General features: G+C 32.9%; 1 protein-coding gene across 6 annotated transcripts in view; it reads left to right on the top strand.

The window, feature by feature from the left end:
- Window positions 3,571–20,732, top strand: part of LOC109334341 (protein SHOOT GRAVITROPISM 6) — a 32,450-nt gene continuing 15,288 nt past the window's right edge. For 3 of the 6 annotated variants that reach the window (XM_019570058.1, XM_019570057.1, XM_019570059.1), the window contains exons 1-23: window positions 3,572–3,722; window positions 3,810–3,900; window positions 3,999–4,053; window positions 4,658–4,789; window positions 7,064–7,135; window positions 7,389–7,479; window positions 7,631–7,726; window positions 8,610–8,688; window positions 8,788–8,851; window positions 9,647–9,750; window positions 9,942–10,047; window positions 10,763–10,852; window positions 12,224–12,301; window positions 12,780–12,847; window positions 12,931–13,030; window positions 13,204–13,341; window positions 14,798–14,887; window positions 15,025–15,090; window positions 15,270–15,365; window positions 15,469–15,543; window positions 15,979–16,038; window positions 16,512–16,601; window positions 19,617–19,738. In XM_019570058.1, the coding sequence (XP_019425603.1) occupies window positions 3,692–3,722; window positions 3,810–3,900; window positions 3,999–4,053; window positions 4,658–4,789; window positions 7,064–7,135; window positions 7,389–7,479; window positions 7,631–7,726; window positions 8,610–8,688; window positions 8,788–8,851; window positions 9,647–9,750; window positions 9,942–10,047; window positions 10,763–10,852; window positions 12,224–12,301; window positions 12,780–12,847; window positions 12,931–13,030; window positions 13,204–13,341; window positions 14,798–14,887; window positions 15,025–15,090; window positions 15,270–15,365; window positions 15,469–15,543; window positions 15,979–16,038; window positions 16,512–16,601; window positions 19,617–19,738 (1,994 nt within the window). In that variant the 5' untranslated portion in view covers window positions 3,572–3,691. Of the gene's footprint in view, window positions 3,723–3,809; window positions 3,901–3,998; window positions 4,054–4,431; window positions 4,561–4,657; window positions 4,790–7,063; window positions 7,136–7,388; window positions 7,480–7,630; window positions 7,727–8,609; window positions 8,689–8,782; window positions 8,852–9,646; window positions 9,751–9,941; window positions 10,048–10,762; window positions 10,853–12,223; window positions 12,302–12,779; window positions 12,848–12,930; window positions 13,031–13,203; window positions 13,342–14,797; window positions 14,888–15,024; window positions 15,091–15,269; window positions 15,366–15,468; window positions 15,544–15,978; window positions 16,039–16,511; window positions 16,602–19,616; window positions 19,739–20,732 lie in introns of those variants that run through there. The other 3 variants (XM_019570056.1, XM_019570060.1, XM_019570061.1) reach the window with 3 other exon arrangements.

Below are 20,732 nucleotides of genomic sequence, written 5' to 3'. Positions count from 1 at the left end.
ACAATTATATCTACTATTTATTTTGAATTATAAAATAAGTGATTTAATTCTGAAACCTATAGTACTTCTAAAAACTAATAATAGATAAACTTAATGAAAAAAATACTCAATCAGTTGTCCTATAAGGAATGATGAAAACCTAATACGTTAACGAATAAGTAACAATATTTTACCGATCACCATAAAGAAATTCTAACAATTTTCTCTTATGGAATGGAACATTTTTTTTTCCAAATAAACTTTGTAGAGAAAAAATGGATGAACTTGTAGATGAAACATTATCCATCAATGATGAATCGAACATGAGTGACTCCTCAACCACTAGGATATGTATTATTGGTGATTCACAGCACTTAGTGCTGTAAATAATTTGCCAAATATCAACACTCATATGTGCGTCTTATTCAAATTGGTAGAGACTAACCATAACGTTACCAATATCGACACAATAAAAAGACCAAATGATAAGTAGGGAATTATATCAGCCAAAAGAATAAACTAAACAAGAAAAAGACGAAAGGGAACATCATATACGTACTGTACTATTTATGAATGTGAATGAAAATCTAGATATTCATACAATAAAAGGCCCTTTCCATTTAAGGATAAGCTAAAAATTATTCTACCAAAATCTTTTAAATTATAATTTTTTCTAATATGTCTGACTTTTAATTTTATGCATAAATTATTAAGAACGTAATATATATGGATCATTAGTATAAAGATTTATATATTACCTATCATTTATTTTATATTACTTATACCTAAGAGTTAACAATGATTAAGTATGAATAATGAATAATATAATGATAGAGTAAACCTTATATTACTAATTGAGAGAAGTTTTAGTTCCTAATTTCCCACTCAAATAAGTCATTTTATTAGAAAAATCATGCATTCTCAAAGCATTCCTAGATTGCTACATATGTCACGAGCTACTTATTAAAAAGAAGAGTTATTCAATATATTAAAAACAAACTTTCCTTTATTACATTAAACAAATATTTCCTATCACAGTATGTACAACTTTATAAAATATGAGTATGATTAAAAAAATTGTCATATATAATTCAAATTACACTATATATTTTATCATTCGAAACTATATTTATATATTTTAGTACATATTTTCATTTTGTGGGACATAGGCTGAATTGATAGTTATGGTAAGACGCATAAGTTTTTTCCTTGTAATAGAGACATATAAGTTTTGCATTCACGTATAGTTTCATTTCGATTTTTTTTTCTTTCTAAAATTCAAATTGCTATAAAATGATAATAAGATTTTTATGATTTTTTAATGTGTCATTAGAGATATATTTTAAGTTATTAGAAAAGAAATAAGTTTGAACGGGAATCGATGGGCATATGATTCAGCTGCACTAGCCAAGAGGCAATTTTATTTAGAAATAAAATATGTTTTGTGTACCCGTAAAAATTAAATATGTTTAGCAAATATAATATCTCTGGTTAAAGTTAAAGACCAACAGTAATAATTTTTAATTTTTTTGGGACCTAGATACTTGCTCTTGACTGAACAAAAATCTTCTATACTAAAATAGTCTTATACCTCTATTCCTAACCAATCAAATACTACTATGTGTGATAATATTAACTTAAAAAATAATTTAATATTTTATTAATATATTTGTTAAAATTCTATTGATGTTAATGTATTAGTATTAGATATAGAGAAACAACATAGATAATCTTAATTCCTCTTGACCTACTCATGGTCGACCGTGGAAGTAATATAATATGACCCATATGATACAACTCAAATTTGTTGCATGCAGAATTTATAAGTACCCAATCAAAGACTAACCATTAACAAAAAAAATACAAAAAAACAAACACAAAATAATTGGGTTTAGGATCGTTGCCACCCTAAGGAACGAGGATCATGCCATTATAATAAGTAGAGTCAATTATACTGACACCCCCTGAGTTTTAGTGAAATTGCACAAATCACTCTTCACTTTTCTACACCTACACAAACCCCCTCATTTTTATACTTTCATTACACTGATCACCCCTGCATGAGAAATAAGTGTAATTTTGTGAACAAAAGATATGATAAATACAATTAAGTTAAACAAAACATGATATATTATGAAGACAAATCCAAATAATATATGAGTCGATATCTCTTTATTATTTTTGGTTCATTACGATATAGTATAAGAGCGATTTAAACAATATTTTTTTTAGAATTATTGATGCATTTTGTAACCAAAAATAATAAAGATACATTAATTTGTATATTATTTAGATTTTTCCTCACAATATACTATATTTTGTTTAACTTAATTGCATTTATCATGCAGAGGTGATCAGTATAATGAAAATATAAAAACTATGAGAGATTTGTATAGATGTAGAAAAATGAAGGGTAATTTATGTAATTACTAAAACTCAGGAGATGTTAATAATTAACTCTAATAAGTAACATTATCAATATGTGTTAAGCATGTAGGGCCAACTCACCCATTATTATTGGACAAACATAATATGAAAATTATACTAATTAGTTTTGTTTGCAGGTACTTGTTTTGTCCTGGGGTTTTTATAGTGGGTAGACGATCCATTCGAAATATTACATTTGTATTTTCTAAACAAATATTAGATTTTAATTTTCCAAAATGTTCTTTCTAATTTAAAAAAATTGAAATATAATCAATATTTTAATTTTATGAAATTCCACCTTATTTGTATTTAAGACCAACGTAACATGATATTTTATGTATTGTTTTATTAGAGATACATATGAATCTAAAGTTGCAATGCTAATCACAACGGTCAACTATATAATAATCTAGATAGAGCCGGTGGATCAACAACATAATTTAGTTTGAAGAAAATTAGTTTTGGTGAAATTATATAAACAACTAATCCATTTTTATACCTATAAAAATATCTGATTTTTATATATGTATTATACTGATTATCCCTGTATTTAAACAAAAAAGTTATAAATGTAATTAAGTTAAACAAAATATGATATATTATGGAAACAAATTCAAATAGTATACAAGTCAATATATTTTTATTATTTTTGGTTTATTATAAGATGCATCAATAATTCTAATAATATATTATTTAAATCACTCTTATACTATATTGTAACAAACAAAAAAATAATGAAAATATATTGACTAATATACTATTTATACCATATTTTATTTAACTAAATTATATTTATCATCCATTTTTGTTTAAAAAATTACATTTATTTCTCACATAGTGGTAATATACATATGAAAATTAGGTTAGTCAAAAACTCCTAATCCTTGTAATATACATATGAAAATTAAGAGTTTTTGTAAATGTAAAGATGATTTGTTTAATTTCATTAAAAGTGAGAATTATCATTGTAATTCGCTCTTTATTTTTTTTGTGACAAAAAACATAACCTATTTAATAAAAGAGAAAACATATATATATTTACAATGTGAGATCTTTTGGCAAGCAGTGCAAAAGTTTTAAATCTATGCATTAACAAACAGTACAAAAAACAATTACAATGTCAATAAATACATATTAAATCCTTTAATAAAATCTGGTATAATTTCGTTGGCAAGGCAAAGCAAAACCAGCGAAGCAGTGCGTGCCCGTGTCCATTTTGTAAAGAGCGACGAGAAGCTCCTCCCCCTTCTTATTTATACATTCCTTTTCATTTCTTCATTCTTCCATGGCTTCTTCTACCTCAATTCCCGCACCAGGTACACTCCACATTCTCTTTCTCTACTCCTTCAATTTCAATTCCTCTTCCACTGATCTGATCTCTTCTCATTCCTCTTCTTCTTCAGAGGCCGTACAGGTTCTCGTTTCCTTACTCTCCGATGATTCTTCCACCGTCAGAAAATCCTCCATGTCTTCTCTCAAGGACGTCGCCGCCTTGTGATTTCTCAACTCTTAATCGCTTTTTTCTTTTAATCGCTTTTCAATTCCGCTTCAATTTCTAACCGTTTTTTTCATTTTAATCGTGATTTTGGCAGGAATCCTCTTCTCGTTCTCGAGTGCTGCGCCGCAGTTTCGCGAGGAGGACGACGGGTGCTGAATCATGATACTTTTGTTTTAATTTGATTTTAAGAGTAAACCACTGAATTAGTCACTACTATTACATTAGTCCGTAGATTTAAGAAACTATTATTTTAGTCAATGAAGAAATTATTCACACTAGTAGTGTTAGTTCTAAAATTTTGTAAGTATGTTTGGTTTAGATTGTTTTTGAGGAAAAACAAGTGCATTGTGCAGAGGCTCCAAGGTGTTTGAAAACATAAGCTGTGTTTTATACTGCTGTTTTTGAGTGAAAAATAACACTGTATGTTGAGACTAAATTATTGGATATTAAGATAATTTTTCAAATCTGAACCTTACACACCTTGTCATATTGAAATTTGTATGTTAAAGGAACTATCTGAGTATCTGACTGACATTACAATCTCAAGACTATTTCGACCAATTTGTACACTGATGTTCATAATTACAGGGACCTATCTAATAGTTTCGTAAATGGAGGGACTAATGTGAGAAGTAGTGAAGTACTTATAGGGGCTAGTATGGTGGTTTACTTTTGCTTGATTTTAATTTTTGCTGTTGTTGTTACAATTGGTATGGATGGGGAGTTATTGAAAATTGGCTGGTGGTGTTTCAGGGATTTGGAAATATGGCGGGAGTTTTTCAAGTGATGGCATTTGGGGTACGAGCTCTAGACAAAAGAGATGTTGATCCTGTTTTCATGGCAAAACTTGCTAAGATTGCCACCGCCGAGATGATTTCGTCGAAGGTGTTTTCTGTATTCTATTTTTACTTTGTAGTTAGTTGCTGACTAACTGTAATAGTTATATACCATGGTTCAACTTGCATCAGATGGCAGTAGTGCCATTCTAGGAAATTCCGCCAGTGTACAATTTAGTGGAAATGACTTTAGTACTTTACCTTGGATATTTAGAGAGTCTTGTAATTGCCTAAATTTATTCTTACTAGTTTCAGAGGTTTTGACTCTTTAAAATGCAAAAATTCTGTGGTAGTGCTCTGTTTAAGCTATTCTTTGGTATATTTGGTTGGAAAGGAATGGTAGATTATTGAATGTCTTTTTTTCAACCCTCAACTTTATGTGGGATAGGGTTACTCTTTTGGCGTTCCTTTGGTGGTTTGCCCATGGGCTTTTTAGTATTGTTTCTAAGTTAGTTAGGAATTGGAATGTTGTGTGAACATAGATTTGCTGTCTGAGATCCCGTTCCATATGTTGCAATATCTCGTACCAATAATGGTGAAACAATAATAATAATAATGAAGAGCACATCTACTGTCCCAATAAATGTGTAACTTCATGTGGTACTTGTTTTTATTGGTTGGAAAAAGTGTATTTAAGTTTAAAGAATAATAATTAAGTGTTTTCTTGACCAATTACACCAAGTGGCACATGCAATGACAATTTTTGGGACAAAAGATGTGCACCTATAATAATGAAGGTTTAAAATTTCTAATTGATATGATATGATTTCATTGGCGCGAGATAACATATGGGACATGATAGGGGACTACAGATATCTCTTCATGTTATGTTGTAAGGCTTTGTATCATGTTTTAGTTGTTTATTGTTGTTTTGTTTGTGAGTGTGCCTTAACCTCTCCCTTTTAATTTTCTCCTTTCTTCTATTAATATTTATTTTATTATTGTTGAGATTATTGAAATAAATAGAAGATTGTCGAGATAACTAGAGAACTCTGTGTATGATTAAGATTAAATATATGATTATCAAATCATATCATGTATGTTATTAGGATTAAATATATGATTACTAAATCATATTATGTATTTATCTTCTGATTTTTGTACTTAAAATTAAGGGATTCTTATATGGACTCTTCTACTATAAATAGAAGAGGCCGAGTGCATACAAATCACTCATGTAATTCACATAAACGATTTGTCCTTTTTAAGTATTATAAAAAAGGTTTACTTGGTCCTATTTAATGAGTAAACAGGGTTTGTTTACTTCGTCAAACTTTAATGTGCAAACGAGTTTTACTTTTTACTGGGTATGAAATTGGGTTACTGCAAGGCATGTTATAGATTTTTTAGACATATCACATACGAAGGCTAGTCATTGCCAGATGATTATTTTATAGTCTGTGAATAAACTGTAGTTTGATCGCTATGAAGTTTAAAAATGTGTCTCGACACAATGGTAATGTTATTTACCTTATAACTTGGAGGTCATGAGTTCAAATTCTGGAAATAAACCCTTAGCTTGAGGGGGTAAAATTGCGTAGTGCGTACATCTGCACTCCTGGACCCCAGAAGGAGGGAGCTTTGTAATATGCCATCCTTTATATAGTTGAATGTAACTAGAATGGCTGAGGACAAAAGTTCACAAGGAAGGAGCTGTGTATATTCATTATTATAGTATTTTGAATCTTCTGACATCTTTGGTTGGTTTTTGGGACATTAAAAATGTATTATCAAAGAAAAGAGCTTAAGATCAAGTTTGTGATGGTCTAGCTTTAGCTGTGAGTGAGAAACCAAATAATTATATGTGGGTGTGTAGGATACTTTCAGTTTCACGTATGAGAGTTTGACTTATCTGGCATGGCTTCTAGGAGATCTTGAACTTATATGTTGATCATTTTTCATTTATGTGGATGTGTCGACTAGTATACAGGATTATGTAGCTTGGCTTCGTGTTTTAGCTGTTTGATAGGGTTTGGTTCTGTTGCTTGTTATGATAATTTCCTTTCTAAGACCTGAAATTTGTATATTGAATCTATAAATCTGGGTTGAAGTTATTTTCTAATAGCACTGAATATTGGTGCACTTTTCCTGAAGAATTCACCTCTATGATCACAGCTTTTCTTTCTTCACACTATTTATTTGAAATAACTACCAGTCTCTGCCTCTCTGGAACAGTGGAACTCATTATTGGGTCCTTCCTTTTGTATTATTTTGTCGAAAGTTGAAATCATGTTTATCTTAGGATATTCCAATTGATGGCTTCACCAAATTTTCCATGTCACTGCTCATGATCTATTGGATTTACAGTGATTGTCTTATGCAGGAACTCAATTCTGATTGGCAACGATCAGCAACAAGTCTACTTGTTGCAATAGGCTCACATTTACCTGATCTTGTGAGTATTTTTATTTTTATTTTTGTAATTTAAACTTTGAAGTTCAGTAAAGAAAGGAAAGATAAGGTTATAGGGCTAGAGGGAAACAAGCAAGACAAGGAGAAAGAAAAAAATTAGTAGAATGACAATATAATTTTTATCATGCTAAAACAATATCTCCTTTCTTTTCAATACTTTCACTTTTAGGTTTTGCCAGATTCTCTTTAGCAGTCTTCTATCTTTAATACCCTTTTCACTTGAACTGGTGTTGCAGATGATGGAAGAAATTTTTCTTCATTTATCTGGTACAAATGCAGCATTACCTGCTATGGTCCAAATACTAGCAGAATTTGCTTCTGCTGATCGTTAGTACTCTAATTTACTATTTGCTTCAGCTGTCAAGATCATCTTGAAAATTTCCTTAGTATTTTTTGTTTTCTTTCATTATTTTCGGATGGCGGGGTCATATGCTTTGGTAAACACTGATTTGTTTGCTTCCTTTTCAATCTGGTACAGCCTTGCAGTTCATTCCCCGTTGGAAAGGTGTACTTTCACGAATTTTGCCAATTCTTGGAAATGTACGAGACATGCACCGGCCAATTTTTGCAAATGGTGCGTTGCTTTGTTAGTTGGTTTGTTGATGGATGTTTAATTTGTTATTCCAACTTTATCTTTTGGTGATTTGTCTAGAACTAGCTGCAGTTGCACACAAGTGTGTATGAGTTGCTTGGTCAAATTCAAGTTCATGTGAAATTATTATATTTTTAATTAATTTCATGCCATTGAAGGTCATAGTGAAATACTGATAACTAACAAACTGATGGGCCATGCTCAATGAAATATACTTGTGTACCAAACATTGCGACCCCAAATGAATGGTCTAACTTTACCTGATTGTCGGATGTTAGAATCTTGGAGTCACCACTTCGGGGAGAGCTTTACCTAGCTACAACCAAGGGCCCGAGGGTTAGTCTCACAACTATGTGTATGGAGATACTCGATCAATGACAAAAAGAGAACTTACTCGTGTGTTAAAACAGCTTGAAGGTCTTGTAGAGTGTAGACTTTTTTAAATGACAGTGCATCATGTTTTTTTTCTGTAATTTTAAAATAACCATGTCCATGTCGAAGTAGAAAATTTTAAGCTGTTAAAATTGGGAGTCATTAGTAGAGTAACATCTTGAATGGATGGTAAAGTTTTACATAGAGTATAATTTATCACGGATATGAAATTTTTTGGTTCTTTAGTTTCAGAGCATGGCAATTTTAATTTTTTTGCACCCTTTTAACCTTCAAAGCTCTATTTTTTATTTGTGTTGCAGATTTACATTTTGTAAATTTATGATCCCTTTGCTGTACTTGCAGCTTCAAATTATGCCCTTGTTTTTTGAGGGTAGGGGGAGGGGGAAGAAAAACTACTGCTAATCTTTTCCAATGGTGTAATTTCCTCAGATATTTCTGTCCATTTATAACTCATCATTTATTTTCTTTGCAGCATTTAAGTGTTGGTGCCAAGCTGCTTGGCAATACAGTACAGATTTTCCTTCACATTTTCCCTTGGGTGGTGATGTCATGTGAGATCAATATATAGTCGTAAAGTTTACTTTCTGTTTCACTGCATTACATTCTTTTATTTCTTGTCTGAGGGCGAGGGATATGTCCATGTAGTGCAGGTCATTTCTAAATTCTGCTTTTGAGCTTTTGTTGAGAGTTTGGGCAGCTTCACGAGACCTAAAGGTTTCTCACTAATTTCTTCTATTTATTTTTTGCATTTTATTGCCTATATGATTTTTTGAATGTTACCTCTACTATCCCCAAACCCTCCTTATATATTGGGCTGCCCTTTCTAGAAAGAGGGAGAGCTTGATGCAATGGTAAGGTTGTTGCTTTCAAATCCTGGAAACAACCTCTTCATTTGTGGGGGTAAGGCTGTATGCATCTATCCTCTCCAGACCCAATTAAGTGGGAGCCTTATGCACTGAGCCGCCTTTTTTTTATATATTTTTTTTTAATGAAACATTTTTCTTTATTTGCTTTACTGAATTTCTTTTTATTTTATGAAATTATACTCTCATGTGAGAGATCTAACTTCTTATTTATAATTTTTTTCCAAGTTATTAGTTTAGTAAAAAAATCTATTCTAAGTGATCGTGGTTTCATTTGGTCCTAGAATTTAGAAAGATCTCCCAAGTTGAAGAAATTATTCTTTTTCTATTACATTCTATTGCATAGATGGCATGTTATATGGGATTTTCCGTGAATAATTATGGATTAATTATATATTATAATGTTCTAATTGTGTTTGACACTTCGACAAGAAAATTGAGAATAATATTATGGTTGTAACAGTTGATATGAAGCTTTGCCTCAAACCCCTTCCTCTTCAATATATAAATTCTAAATCTCTGAACACAATGTGTATATGAATTGTTATTAAATGAGTATTTTAGTTTGTCTTTTACATGATTTAATAACCTATTTTTGCACAATTTCTTTTAACGTGTTTGCTTACATAAAGTTACTTGGATTTAGGTTAGGGTAGCATCTGTGGAAGCACTGGGACAGATGGTTGGTCTCATAACACGTACACAATTAAAAGCAGCTTTACCAAGGCTTGTTCCTACAATATTGGACTTGTAAGAGACCTGTATATTGCTTCACACAACAGCACTAGTTGTTAGTGTGCTCTTTTGGCAAAAAAACTTGTATTTTAGTTTTCTAGTGTTTCCGTTGAATGAGTGAATTCTCATGACAGCAGAATATAAAAGATACTTGTAACATCAACAAGTATTGTAGTACTGGTTCATATTTATTTTTCTGCTGTCAGGTATAAAAAGGATCAAGATATTGCTTTTCTTGCAACATGTAGTCTCCACCATCTGTTAAATGCCTCGTTATTGTCAGATAGTGGCCCTCCTATGATTGACTTTGAGGTAGTGAATGCTATAATGTTCTTGTACACCTAAGTATTAGTAGAAATATGAATACTAGATTATGGGATTGAAATATTTGGGTTCATTGTGCTTTGTTTTTTCGGAGCTTGTTGGTTGTTCTTGTGTTTAATATTTCTATGTGGTTTTCTTGGCGGAGGATATCTTATCCTCCCATATTGTAATCCTCTTCAGTCTTAGTGAATGTTTTCCTCTAGAAATTGGAATAATAATAAAAATGAATAACATTATCATATCATTCATATTCTTTGTCTAATAGCCACCATTCTCTCTTTCTTTCATGTGTTCCCTAATGCTAACCCTATAATTCTTCACCAATATCATTTGTCATTGAATTGTTTTACTGTTTCAGGTGATTCATTTTAATATGCATATTTTTTTTATATTTTTTAATTGGAGGATAGCTTGTTTTTTAAAAGCTCGCTCGTTTTCTGGTTTTAACTGGTTGAACTGCTTCGGCAGTTTTGTGATTTGAACTCTGACTGAGTGTGGTTTTTGGTCGGTGGTACAATGGTTAACAGTCATTTTTACCAGAAATATTTGATCTATTTCTGTTTTCTTCACTGGCTGCATCAGGAATCACCTCACGTCCTCACCAATGAACTAATGCAGTTGACTATGTTATATACTTCTCTTTCTATAAGTATATCTTGCTGGACTTAATTACTTCAGAAATGAAATCTTTTGTGCTTTGCAGGATTTGACTCTTATCCTGTCAACACTTCTACCTGTGGTTTCTTTCAATAGTGACAGCAATGAACAATCAGATTTCTCTGTGGGACTGAAGGTAATACTGTCAGTTTCATATGTAGGAATTATTTAGTATTATAACTTCTGTAGGTCTAGTTACTGATAAATATCAGCTTGAATACCTTTTCCAATCCTCATTTTATAATTCCTTGAATTGTGGGATCAGGTCCGATGTCTACGAGTTAGGTTTCCACCGTGTAATCTTTCTAAGATTTAGTTATTATTTGTGACTTTTCTGTGCTCAGTTCCAATCAGAGCATAATGATTAGTTTAGTAATTTACATTTTTCTGGTGCCTTTGAAATGAATGTGGAGGCTGATTGTAGCCAGTAGGTCATTGCATTTTGTCATTAGCATGTTTGGAGGTTTTCTTTTCTACACTGATTGGTGTATTTGGTAAAGTTCATTGTTAGAATTTTAGCCAGCACAGTTTGTTTCTGATTTTGGAATAGAGATATCTTCTTGACTTCCTTATGGGTTTTGAAGACATAATTAATTTAGGGACTTTCTTTGAGATATGCAAGAGGTTTGGCGAGCCTTTCGATCTGAAAGTTCTGTTTTTTATCTTTATATTTTTATGTTGAGGTGGAAACTAGTCAAGTTGAGTCGAACTTAGCTCAACTCGACTCTTTAAGGATTGGTTGGAGTTGAGCTTTGAGCCGAGTTCAATGCCAAACTATTTTTTTAGCTCAAGTTCAGCTTGATTAAAGTTTACGAACTTTTGAGCGGGTTAACGAGCTCAAATTTATGCCGTGCATCATCATAAATTTAAAAGTCTACATGATGTTAGTAGATTATAAATATACATGTAGATCAAGTTCCTGATTTTAGTAATATATGTAGCTACCACGTAAAGTTCATGTAGTAAAGATTGTCTATATGTATATGTATGTGTAAAAAGTAACTCAAGTTAGAACAATTGTTAATGTGAGAAATGAGAACTATTAATATGTACTATTGAATCTTATTTCAATTGTTAAGATTAAAAGATAAATACACATTTTTTTAAGTGATCATGTAACTATTAAATATCTTTTAATCTTAATCAATGTATGGTTGTATGACTCTGATTTACTTTTCTCACAATTTTATACTAATTGTTCTCACTTGTGTATATATCTATTTATATAATCAAGTCAACTCATTAATCTAATGAGTTGAACTATACTTGACTTAAGTTCGACTCGTTTATTTAACGAGCTCAATTTTTAGCTCAATGCAACTCATATGGTTCCTGATCCAATTTTATGGAGCTAAATAATCAGTTGAGTTTCGAACGAATGTCGAGTTGGTTCGGTTCATTGTCAACCCTAATTTTATGGATGTCATTGGAGGTTGTCTGACACTCACTTTGAACTTGTATTCTTTTATCCACTTAAATAATCAGTTGATCTAATCATGTATTGCAGATGTATAATGAGGTGCACCATTGCTTTCTGACAGTTGGCTTGGTGTATCCAGAAGATCTGTTTTTGTTCCTTGTAAATGTAAGTACTTGCAAATCTTGATACACTATCTGTATGAAGGTTTTAATTATTGCTGAAATTTTTAGTCCCACCACCTTCTTATTGTTGACAAAAAAATGAAATTTCATTATGATGAAAAGAGGAATAATATACAACAGATGGAGTCAACGAATCAAACTTCAGATAAAGATAATCAAATTACTCCAAGACACTAGAATTTGAAACTTCAAACTAGATAATGGCAGAAATAACCACTCAAATTAGTTTCTGTAGTCTCTTGTTTCTTAAATTTTAAATAATAATCATATTCTATTTCTACTATGCGTTGTTAGCTAGTCTATTTTGTAGAGGAGTTTGCCTTATCTTTCGTATTTGTATTTATTGCTTTTATCTTTCATTTGAAGTTTCTTTTTTCCTCAAGGAGGAAAAAAAATCATGATCTGTTTTGTGTAATATGATATAAAATGTTGCTTCTGTCTATTTTCTTTACTTCCTCCAGAAATGCAGGCTGAGGGAAGAACCATTGACCTTTGGTGCACTGTGTGTTCTGAAGCATCTTTTGCCAAGGTTTCTGACTTTACTAATCCTCAAGATAATTATTCAGTTATCTACTATAAGCTGACATGCAATTCTTATCATCTTATGTGAAGGTTATCTGAAGCTTGGCACAGTAAAATACCTCTACTAGTTGAAGCTGTGAAGTCCCTGCTAGAGGAGCTAAACTTAGGTGTCCGAAAAGCACTTTCTGAGGCAAGTCATTGAGAATCCTTTTCCCTATGTTTTTTCCTCCCAACTTAGTGGGGAAATGATTTTGTTGTTGTTGTTGTTATTGTCGAGTGTTTTATTTTTTAATATTACAATTTCTTACCCTTCACTTGTAAGCCAATATCCTCTGTTTTCTCCTTTTCCTCATTTGGTTGTAGTTAATTGTGGTTATGGCTTCGCACTGTTACTTGGTTGGTTCATCTGGTGAATTGTTCATTGAATATCTTGTCCGCCATTGCGCTCTAACAGATCAATATTGGAGTGATTTTGAGAGCATCCCATATAAGAAAACAGAGGTACAGTTTCCCCCCTTTCTTCTCTCCTCAAAACAAAAAAAATGCCACATCTTTTGAATTACCAACTACGAGTTCTTATTATTTCTCAATTAAAGATGGTGTTACTTTGGAGCCTGATGCCATACCTGTTTCAATGATTTGGGTAAATTTGGCCATTTCCTTCGATTTATTGGTCCTTTTTGTTTCATTGTTATGTGTTTTTGCGGATGTTTCTAATATTGGTAGGTACTCATGGCTTGGGTTGGGTTTTAATTTAAACTGGCATAGTTTGGGTTTGATGTTTTCATTGGGCCAATATTTTGGAGCAGTCATGGCTAAAAAATAGTGGGTTCGGGGGCTGACCTAAAATTTAGGTAAGGTGTACAAATTTTGTCATTTTTGTATAGCTCAATCATAAAATTTTAGATGTAGGAAACTAAAAGGAATAGATTAGTAAAATTTTATATGTACAAATTTGGTCATTTTTTATTTCAACACTGCTTGCTTGAACATATTGACTCCAAATCAGGTAGTTCTTTTCAGTGAGTTTAGTAGAAGGAAGAGGAAGAGTGAGAAGTGGAGGAGAAGGACGATTAAGAACAATCACAGTGGGTGAAGTAGAGGAGGAAGGAGGAGGAAATGCTATAGGATCTTTAACAGTAGTCATTGTTGGCGTGATACCATGTAAAAGGAAGCAATTAAGAATGGAAGAGAGAGGGAAAGTAGTTAGAAATGAAAGTGATAACTGAATCTTCACTATTTCTTTTTATTGAATGAAAAACAATTTACAACAGGTAGTCCAATCTATTTATAGGACACTAGATAGAACGACTTATGCTGCAAGCTAACCAGAATAGTACAATGCAGTACAGTTATAGTTATCAACTGTACTGCAGTAGAAAGCCTAGTCTGTAGTACAAGCAAGTATGGCCTGACAGTAGTCTTGCTAAGGCAACTAACTCTACTAACTGCTATTCTCTAAAATAACTATTTTACTGCAAACTAATCTACTTTATAATATTTTACAATTTATATTTGAAAACACTTCTTTTCAGTATAAAAATATTATCATTTCATGCATAACATATTAAGTCAAATTTTCTATTTTATATTGAAATTGAAAGTATAACTCTCAAAGTATCATGTATTCCTGGGTCACCCTGATCTAAACAGTGACATGAGCACAACCTTGACAGCACACTACTCATATGTTTCATAACCTGGATCTGGCTAAAATGGCTCCGGACTGGGTTGAGATGGGGCTTGAGCACCCCTTGTTTATATCATTGGAAGGGCTTCTTTTGTTTTCTTTCTTGTCTCTGTTTCCATTTTTAATTTAATGGTTATTATTCACATTTTCTTTTCTCTCTTCTGTCATAGAGTTTCTTTTTTTCTTTTTGAAATACTATAATAATGACATACACATTTCTTGCACGCTTCTATCTATCATAGACTTCTAACTCTTCCTTCTTCTCAGATGAAAATTGGAGCAGTTACTCCAGCAGAGTTAAGAGCAGTTTGTGAAAAAGGTCTCCTTTTGGTAACTATTACTATTCCTGAAATGGAGGTAAATTTTATTTGTTCCTTATCTATGGATTTTGGTATTGATTTTACTTGTTTCCCGCGGTCTGCTATTTATTCTAGTTTCCTATTTACTAATTTAACCCAGAAAAAATGATTTGAGTTGATGTTGGACTTTTACAGCACATTCTTTGGCCATTTCTGTTGAGGATGATTGTTCCAAGGACCTACACTGGTGCTGTTGCCACGGTAAATTTTTACATATACTAAAATTTTGTAGGGAAGTACAACTTGATTCTCAGATGCTCGACATTCAAGTTGTAAGACTTACACAATGTATTCAGATGTGTATTCACTGTAAAATCGAAACTTTGTTATTGCGTTAGTTTTCCATGGCAAATTGGAATACGTGATTTCTACTTTTACAGGTTTGCAGGTGCATCTCGGAATTGTGGCGGCATAGATCTTATGGCAATGATATGTTGAGTGAGTGTAAAAACCGTCCGGATATGCCAATTGCTGAGGTTGGATCTCTGCTTTGTAGTCAATTTTTTTAACAAAAGTCATTGTTTGCTATATTCAGTAAATATCTCTTGGTTAAGTAATTTATGTTTGATATCTGTATAGGAACTTCTTGCCCGTTTAATCGTGCTTTTGCATAATCCTCTAGCAAGGGAGCAGTTGGCCACCCAGATTTTGACAGTGAGTAGATCACGTCCTGGAACATTGCAATTTTTCTTTCTCTATTACTCTTTGATCCTTCAGCATGTGGTACTGGTAGTGGTAGGAATGGGAAAAATAATTTATCTCTAATATTACAATGCTGCATATACTGACATTTATTATTCTATTATACTTTTAGTTAAAACATTAGTATGTTTACTTGCCTCTTTGTGTAGTTTCCTTCCTAGTATTAGGCACTGCATGTATTTCACCCCTTTTTGTTTTACTACCAAAATGCAAAACTTGGCAGGTTGAGGATTTTCAATGGATAAGAGATAACATGTATAGTGCATACAAAATCTGCTTTTCTAAATTCCCTTAATATTTTGTAATGGGTTTACTTGTCAGGCTCGTGTTTACTTGCCAGGCTCTTGGAATTCATTTTATTAGATGACATATATTTTTTGTTTGTAGGTTCTATGTCTTCTGGCACCTCTATTTCCAAATAATATCAATTTGTTTTGGCAAGATGAGGTAATATTTTGTGTTAAAGATTTGTATGGTATCTATCATAGTGAAATGTCAATGACTTAGATTGACATTTATTTTGTAACACGATCTCCTTCATTTATTTTGTAACATGTCAAGTAGTAACTAATTTAATATCATATGGTAATTACTTTGGGATCAAAGACTAACTGATTCTTATGAGAAAGGTGATGTAAAAAGTAGTTGAAGGAGAATAATTGAGATAATCATTTTTCTTTCCAATAGAGTTGAACAATTCTACAGCTTTGGAAGAACAAAATAATTTCATACCGTGTTCCTATATCAATCTATAGTTTGTTACTCTTTGATGTCTTTGCGAAATGCTTCACATTTTTTTATTTTTAGAATTTAGTTCATCACAATCTGATATGTTGTACTTGTATCAGTTACAACTTGAAATTTTGAGATGGTTATTATATATCAAAATGTATTTAAATTCTGTATTTGGTAAGCTCTAGATTCCAAAGATGAAGGCATATGTTAGTGATACAGAAGACTTGAAACAAGATCCATCATGTCAAGACATTTGGGATGACATGATAATTAATGTGAGTATGATTGATCTCTCATACACCCTGCCTCCTCTTTGTTATAATGTTACAATTTTTAAGTACATGCAGTGCAGTCAAACTAACTTTTAGGTGAATGTATACGTTTTTCTTAATGAGATTTTTCAATTTATTTTGAAGTTCAGTTATCCCTTATGTAAACAACCAGGGATGTATCCAAATTGGTGAGCATGGTGCTCAACCCTCTCTTGTATATATTTTGTACAATTATTCATATAGTTTCAGTGTTGGAGAGTATAAAAATGCAATGCATCAAAGGGAATAATGTTATTTTAATTGAAAAATGGCAGCCTAGTGGTTTGGGGATACCAACAAGGCGTTGGTCAAGTGGTGTAAGTCCCCACTAGATTCCCAGAAAGACCAAAAGGTCAAGGGTTCAATTCTTCGGAGCGACACTTGTTAGGAGGGACAACCCCGAAAGGGATTAGTTCCTACCCATAGGGTGATGGGATACCCTTGGTAGTACAAAAAAAGTGTGGTTTGGGGAGGGTAGATGTACGCAACCTTACCCTCAGAAGTGAAGAAACTATGTCCAAGAATAATGTAGTTTAATTACCCTTGTAAATTCCACCCAACATTTATTTCTTTATAATTCTGATGTAAATAAATAGACCAGTCCACAAATTTGAAAAATCACTCTAGCACATTGAGAAATTATGTGGTAGACACAATTTTTATATATTTTGAGATGGTATCAAAGCACCAGATCTAGGGGGCTCTGCTTCTGTCGTGTTTTTTGGTTGCCCTCATTGCAACCCTTTCAAAACTTGCTCTGAACACCTTATTGTGCAGTCAATATCATTCTTTGACCTTTATTGATACTGTTGACCGTATTTGCTGCCACTAACCGTCAGCCTCCTCATAACCCATTTTAAGGGTTGTTTTTTTTGTTTTTTCAATCATCTTCCAACCATGTCAACCAAGGATGGAACTGCGAATCCTTTCACCAAGGGAGAGAGCCCCTAGGTTCAGGTTCAAAACAACCTGCTTGGAGAATTGGAGAAACCATAAGATACTTTTAGTTTGGTCAGAAAACTCAGGTAATCTTCCACTTTCTTTTGGTCAGAACCTTAAGACTCTTATTGACAAGTTTAGCTCTGCCTTTGCTCTCAAAAAGCTAGGCAATTTAGATTATTTTCTGGGAATAAAAGTTAGACATCTTCCAAACGGGTTTTTGTTTGTCTCTCAAACCAAGTATGTTAAAGACCTTCTTAGAAAAGCAAAAATGGAATCTGCCAAACCTAGCATAACACCTATGCAACCACTTGCAGGCTATCCAAAAGTGACTCTAAATCCTTTGACAATCCCTCCTTGTTTAGATCAGTGGTTGGAGCACTTCAATATGCTACAATTGCTAGACCTAATCTAGCCTACAATGTCAATAAAGTGTGTTAATATATGAGTCATCCTCTTGAACAACATTGGGTAGCAGTCAAGAGAATCCTAAGATATCTACAAGTAACCATCACTTATGGCATTCATCTCAAAGCTGTTGCTGCTGCTGCTCCCTCACTTCCTATCACTCTCACAACTCTATGTGATGCAGATTGGGCTACTGATTTTGATGACAAAAAGTGTATATCAGGTGCCTGTTTATTTGTTGGGCCTAATATCATAACCTAGTGGTCAAAGAAGCAACAAACTGTGTCCAGATTCAACACTGAAGCCGAATATAGGAGCCTTGCTTTAGCTTCTCAAGAAATGATTTGGGTTGAGTCTTTACTTTCAGAACTCAAGATTCCTCATGAAGCTCCCTTATTCTTTGTGATAATTTGAGCATAGTTGCCATGACTCACAATCCTGTTCTCCATAACAAAACCAAACACATATAACAGGATCTCTTTTTTGTAAGAGATAGGATTCAAGCCAAGTCTCTTCAAGTGAAACACATCCCCTCTGAATTTCAGACAACTGATTTGCTCACCACGCCACTGGCCACTGCAAGGTTTCTAACTGTAAGGGAGCAACTCAATGTAGTTGACTTAGCATTACTAGTTAACTACCCTCAGTTTCAGAAAACACATTCTGTCTTCTTCTGGATATTAAACTCAGGCGCAACAGACTATATGGCACCTCCTCTAAACACTTATCCACATATTCCCTTGTTCTAGTAATAAGAAAATTATCACTTATGATGGTAACCTTGTAATTGTTGCTGTCATCTCCACATTGAGATAAATCCCTCTATAATTTTAGAGAATGTTCTTCATGTTCCAAAACCATCCACAAATCTTAGAGAATGTTCTTCATGTTCCAAAACCATCCACAAATCTTATTTCCATAAGAAAACTTACAAGAGACGTATCTTGTGTTGTGAGCAAACCAAGAGTCTTTGTGTGTGTCTCCTTTTTTCATGTTCTGAGCGAAGAAAGGGGTAAAGTTGATTCTAGAGCTCTAAACTGTGTCTTTGTTGGGTACTCTACCACTCAGAATGGATCAAAAAATTGTCACGAGATGTCATCTTTCATGAAGAGCAAGCCTATTTCCTCTAACCTTATCTTCGGGGGAGAGTATTGGGTAATAGAGAATAGTGTAAAATGTAATAAGGATTAGTGTTAGTTACTTATGCATTAAGTTAGTTAGACTCAGTGAAGACTTGCTGTTCAAGCTATCCAGTCTACTCTAACTATAAATACCCCTTCCCTCACATTGTGTAACTAACTTTTTATTAATAACATTTCAGAGATATTATATTAGACACATTTTCTTATATTTTACAAACTACAAACATTCATGTTGTTAAATATTGAGCCCCTCCTGTTGTTTTGTCGTTCTGTCCTGATAAGAACAAAACAAGTGTTGCTGAAATAGACAGTTTATGTTTTGAAATTAGAGTAGTTGTAAGAAAAGGCATGAAAATAGATAAATATATTGAATCGAATTATGCAAACCTGATTCAGCTCACTTTAAGTCCTTGATGTTATGCTGAATGTTTAGTCCATAACTCTATGCCAGGATGATATTTTATGGCCTCTCTTTACTTTTGGGTTGCAGTTTCTTGCGGAATCTTTGGATGTGATTCAAGATGCAGATTGGGTTATGTCTCTCGGAAATGTTTTTGCCAAACATTATGAACTTTATACATCGGATGATGAACATGCTGCACTTCTTCACCGGTATCACTGCTCTAACCTAAAGTTTGCTCTGGTAGATTATAATATGCTAAATTCTGCTTTCTCTTGCATGAGAAGTTGATTGCTTCACAGTTCATGTTATCTCTACAAATTGAAAAACAAGAAATTGTATTTCTATTAATAACATTAAGGCTTGCTTTGGAACTAGATAATGATAGGTTGAGATTTGTCATGCTTAGCCTGTTTAAACCATTACTTCTATTCAAATTAATATTCAATAAAAAGCACCAATTCTTTGGAAGAATTCATCTTATTTGCGGAGTTAGTTCCTCCGGTTTTGGGCTGTTGATCTGCTGGTGTGGTTTTCAGGGGTTTGACCCAAACAGGCGTGGGGTCTAGTTGGCGTTTTGTCACTCCAATTGGTCCAGTTTAATGCTCTGGTCAGAAATGGTAGCTTGTGATTTAACTACAGTTGAAAAAGAATCTAGAGTTGGATATAATATTTAGGGAATTACTGTTGCACCGGTACCTGATGCCTAACACTGCAAGTGTATGGTATTGTCGTCAAATAATACAAACATATTAATTTAAAGGGACTGTTAATAACTTATTTAATTATTTTAAATAACAACCCAACATTATTCTTACTAGGTGAGATTGACTACATGGATCGAGAACGATGCCATAGTGCTTTATCTTAAATCATCATTGATAAAGTATTGATCCGTAGATCTTTCTAATCATTTCACCTGTAGTTGTTCTCGGCATCTCACCTCATCTAGGAATTATGCTAACCTCCATTTTATCTACTCTTCTTTTTGGTGCTTCTACCTCCTCCACACATATCCAAACCTCTGAAGGCTCGATTCTACCATATTTTCTACAATTGGAGTTATTCCAACTTTCTTTCTAATGCATTCATTTCTAATCCTCTAGTTTGTCCATGGTAGAAATTACTACTTTGACATTCATGAGTCCTAGTTTATTGCCTTCTACGTAATATAAGTTGTGAAAGAGAGTTGACCAATGATAGGCA

This window comes from Lupinus angustifolius, chromosome LG19 (assembly GCF_001865875.1).
Source record: "Lupinus angustifolius cultivar Tanjil chromosome LG19, LupAngTanjil_v1.0, whole genome shotgun sequence".
Taxonomy (NCBI): Eukaryota; Viridiplantae; Streptophyta; class Magnoliopsida; order Fabales; family Fabaceae; genus Lupinus; species Lupinus angustifolius.
This window is presented reverse-complemented; position numbering and strand designations above follow the sequence as displayed.